Below are 4,818 nucleotides of genomic sequence, written 5' to 3'. Positions count from 1 at the left end.
TCAAATGCTGTTCTATATATGCTATATAGGGTCGGAAATGTGCCACTCACTGCGTTGCAAACTTTTTAATGAAATTATAATACCCACTGCAAAGGCTTACAAATGTATTAGTATCAGAGTATTTTGCTTTTAAGTAGGCCAAAACTGGTATTAATTTATTTGTGTTAGGTAAAGTATACCTTAAAACTTACACTTAGTTTCATACCATAGAGCGTATCCGTAAAAAAAAAGTTTACCAGCTTTTCCGGGTGATTTTACTGCTGGAATAAATAGAGCAGTCACGAAGCGGCTTGAAATTCTTGCCTTCAGACTGATTTCCATTGTTGCTGCTCTCTAGATGTTTGCGGTTTTCACGGTTTACTGTCCGAGGTGTTCTTCAAGCCGAGCACGTCTGCCATCCAGGAAGCGACCGAGTTGCTCGGTTATTTAGAGTTGGGGCTTTTGTCAGGGGCTCGGAAAGTGCAGGCGCAGTTAAGGGTCAGAGGCACATTTCCAGCAAGGGTGGTGTTGGCTTAAATATTGCCCAAGAAACGACTAAGAGGCTTAACTTAAAATTCAACAAACCTCACAATTTGCTTGGACACGTTGTATGGAGAACATTCGGGACGTTTCCACAGGATAATTAGCGACATGCACGAACGCGGTTCTATGCACAAAAAGCGCAAAGACCTTATTTTCACGTTAGGCTTCAGAAAGTGCACTCAGGGACTCCTCCATTCGACTTTTTCAGCTCCTAGACCCAACCAACTAGCGTGACATCGCCGGGAGAGATGTCAACGCGGCCTGCAATAAAGTTCTCCATTTTACCGACGCTGCACATTTACCATATTACCATACCCTGCCCCACCCATGTTGCCAAGTGTATCGGCAAGCCCCTTTTTCTTACCATGCAGGCAGCGAGTTTATTGAAATTTTATGCATTTCCTGCATTATATGAGGTCGCTTTTGTTGTAGACCTAGATCAAGTTGCTCCGATGCCACCAAATAAGTTTAATTTACGAGACTGTCTGCAAGTTTCTCGCATGACAGCTGCCTTGGGTTCGCCCTTCATCTCGCTTGATTTCACATCTTGTATTCGGCAAGTTAGGCAATATTTCTGAGGCTTTCCGGTAGCCAAAGCCACATGTTTGCCCCCGTCATTAAGAAGACGTGTGATAAATGTGGTTAAATGCGGCTTAAAGGCTCCAGAACTCAAGTACTAGTTTCCAATTCAAGTTTCTAGTTTATAACTGAGCAACACAATTTAAGCAAGCGCCCATCTAGCATAAATGACTATTATATAAGGCAATAGTTTCAGCATAAGCTAATTTCCTGTCCGAGCTAAATTATTTAAAAAAAAAAAAGTAATTTTTTATTTTCGTTTGGTTTCATTTAAATTGGATGCTTACATCTAATTAATCAACGTTTGTCATTTTTTTCATTTTTTTGTCGTTGTTGTGAACCCAAAAAGCAAAAAAAGTTCCATTAAAATCTGACCTTTTAGTTTTATGTGGCCCACTTGGCAGATTTTCACTCAGATTTAATATAAAATCTATTTTGGAGACGGACGCAGAAAAAAAAAACAAAAATTCTTTAGTTAGACTTCCCTAATAACTCTTTAAATCTTGTGGCGTAAGGCACAGACAAAACTATTTGTTCATTAAAATCGGGCGATGGTTGCTTTTATAATAAGAATTTAATATTTATTCGCTTCGGGCGTTCTATTATGATATGAATTTTATATTTATTCGCTTCGGGCGATACAGAGTCATAGGACAAGAAAGTTACATGAAAGCCTGCGAAAGCTATTAACGCCCACGGGCGTTATTTCGCCATTATAAGAGAAGAAAAATGTAGTAGGGAGTCGACAATCCTTAAAGTGATTCCCGATAATTTCAAAATCAAAACAACAGTTATTTGATTTACTCTATAAAACTCTGTATAGCTATCCATTTGTTTTTTGCGTAGAAATAACAAGAAACAAAACAAACTTCGGCAAACCAAAGCTTTAGTACCATTGCAGCTTTTAAAAAATAAAATTTCTGTGAGAATATGTTTACAGGCAATGAAGCTAATAAAAAGTTAGTAAAATTAAATATTTCATATATTATATATTTTGTTTTCATTTATGTCCTCGATTTTTGCAATGGAAGCTATGTTATATAGCCATTTGAATTATTAAAAATCGTCAATCTCAAATAGTAAACCATTACCTACAAAATCCAAGTTATAGTTTTGTTTTTCTTTATTTTTTCAATTGATTAAGTCGTCAGACTTTAATAAAATTAAAACCGTATTTCTGCCCGTTCCGAACAATGGCTATCTGGAAAAAAAAAGAAAAGTACACAATTAGATTGCATTGCTCTAATTTATTAACACCATCAGTTTTTTCTGTTTGACAATTTAATTAGAATTTAAAATTCCAAGAATAGTTCTGTTGTTTAATGAGGAGAACGCGAATGAGGAAAGCTTGTTAATTTGAATAATTTGGTATTCCATATTGGTAAGCAACCGATTATAGCACCGGCTTGGAATAATGGCTTTGGTTTATAAGCTATTAGTTTTCAGATATGTAACTTCCAAGAGTTGAGAGTCGTGTCAGATTTCCTTTCTGGTATGGTGTTTTAGGGCGACATATGTGGTGGCATCTTTCTTCTATTTATCCTTTTTGGGACCACTTCCCGGAGGACAGGAAGACAAGTAGCCTCCACTCATCATGCGGTCGAAAGCATCTAGCGGATCGTATTTGGAGTAGAAGTTCCTATACTTCCTTTTGCGTGCATTATTTCTGAAAGTGTAGAGAAGAAGTGGGGCTACCAGGGCAAGAGTGCAAGCCACTTTCAAGTTGCCAAGCGTTTGCTTGAAGTGTACATTATGCATGGGAAACTTGATTTCGGGGGGCTGTATTTTTGCATTCAAGAATAAAAAAAAGATTATAAATCAAACATTTTCAAATAATCTACAACGTTTTCTTACCTTTTGTGCCGGCATTATTGTAACTCTCTGCTTTAACTTGAAGACAAATGAAAACAAAACGTACTTCAACCCAATTCGATGTTGACTACGAATGATAAGCCTACTGTTTTTTTATGCAAAAATAGTTTAAGACAATTCAAATTTTATTCGTTTAAATTTTTTGAGATACTACTACTGCTTTGATTTAATTTAATTCGAATATCAAAATAATAAAGCTCCCATATATAGTTTCGTTCGCATTTTGCACTTTGGCTACTTTTTGTTAACACATTTTTGCCCTTTTCATCTTTTTTTTATACACAGCCATGTGAAAAAAGCTTGAACACTTTACTTGCTGCGAACGGGTTTGTGATTGTGGTTATTTGTTTCCTCGTGGAGTCAATGGGTATATTGTATTCGTTGAAAATTAAGTAACGGGTAGAAGAAAGGGTGTCTAACATTTAAACTATATGTATTCTTAATCATAACGAATTTGCAACTTTATATCTGTTGACTAGTGCTAATGCTCAAAACTTGAAAGCAATTTTTCACACAACTCATGTTTTCAAAGTCGGTGCCCATCATAGCATCAAAACAACGGCACTGATTGTTTTGAAATTTTAAACTCTGTCCCCGTACATTAGCAACAGGGCTGCCAATTTTTCTTCGTCAAACCTTTTTGTTTTTTAAATCCAGCTGCGGAAAAATTTGTCAATTGCGGAAAGGAAGAATTCTGGTTTTTCTTCAAAATTCGTTGTCTATTTTTATACCCTTGCAGAGGGTATTATAATTTCAGTCAGAAGTTTACAACGCAGTGAAGGAGACAATTTCGACCCTATAAAGTATATATATTCTTGATCAGCATCACTAGGAGAGTCGATCTAGCCATGTCCGTCTGTCCGTCTGTCCGTCCGTTTCTAAGCAAACTGAATCAAACTCTCAGTTTTAAAGCTATCTGCATGAAACTTTCCCAAAAGTTGTCTTTCTATTGTATATAAGTCGGATCGAGCCGGATCGGACGACTATAGCATATAGCTCCCATAGGAACAATCGGAAAAATAAATAAAAAAAAATTATAACTTTGGAGTTTTTTAATTTTTTTTTTAGTTCTTCAGAATTACGGTTTAAATTTCATCTAAATCGGACGACTATAGCTTATAGCTCCCATAGGAACAATCATAAAAATAAATGAAAAAAATTATAACTTTGCTGTTTTTTTATTTTTTTTTTAGTTCTTCGAGATATAGTAATGGTTAAATATTTCAGAATTACGTTTTAAATTTCATCAAAATCGGGCGACTATAGCATATAGCTCCCATAGAAACAATCGGAAAAATAAATAAAAAAAATTATAACTTTGGTGTTTTTTAATTTTTTTTTAGTTCTTCGAGATATAGTAATGGTTAAATATTTCAGAATTACGGTTTAAACTTCAACAAAATCGGACGACTATAGCATATAGCTCCCATAGGAACAATCGTATAGCTGCCATAGGAACTATCAAAATTAAGCTGCAAATCATAATAGCTTCAATGTTTTTAAACATACACGCAAAATTTTAACGTTTTCAAGAGTATTTAGTTTTTGAAATAGCTGCAAGGGTATATGAACTTCGGCTTGCCGAAGTTTGCTTCCTTTCTTGTTATATAATAGTTTCAGTCAGAAAATTGCAACGCAGTGAAGGAAACATTTCCGACCCTATAAAGTATATATATTCTTGATCACTGGGAGAGTCGATCTAGCTATGTCCGTCTGTCTCTCTGTCCGTCCGTCTGTCCGTCCGTTGCTATGCAAACTAGTCTCTCAGTTTTTAAGCTATCTGCATGAAACTTTCCCAAAAGTTGTCTCTCTATTGGAGGTAGTACATAAGTCGGATCTGACGAC

General features: G+C 35.7%; 1 protein-coding gene across 1 annotated transcript; it reads right to left on the bottom strand.

The window, feature by feature from the left end:
- Positions 1-2,334: 2,334 nt before the first annotated feature.
- LOC128253186 (uncharacterized) lies at positions 2,335-3,111 on the bottom strand. The gene is made up of 2 exons (XM_052981412.1): positions 2,956-3,111; positions 2,335-2,880 (listed from the first exon to the last, which is right to left on the bottom strand). Exons 1-2 carry the CDS (start codon positions 2,968-2,970, stop codon positions 2,635-2,637), a joined length of 261 nt encoding a protein of 86 aa, XP_052837372.1. The 5' UTR covers positions 2,971-3,111; the 3' UTR covers positions 2,335-2,634.
- Between the last annotated feature and the right edge of the window lie 1,707 nt (positions 3,112-4,818).

The sequence above is a fragment of the Drosophila gunungcola genome (assembly GCF_025200985.1).
Source record: "Drosophila gunungcola strain Sukarami chromosome 2L unlocalized genomic scaffold, Dgunungcola_SK_2 000007F, whole genome shotgun sequence".
Lineage (NCBI taxonomy): Eukaryota > Metazoa > Arthropoda > Insecta > Diptera > Drosophilidae > Drosophila > Drosophila gunungcola.
This window is presented reverse-complemented; position numbering and strand designations above follow the sequence as displayed.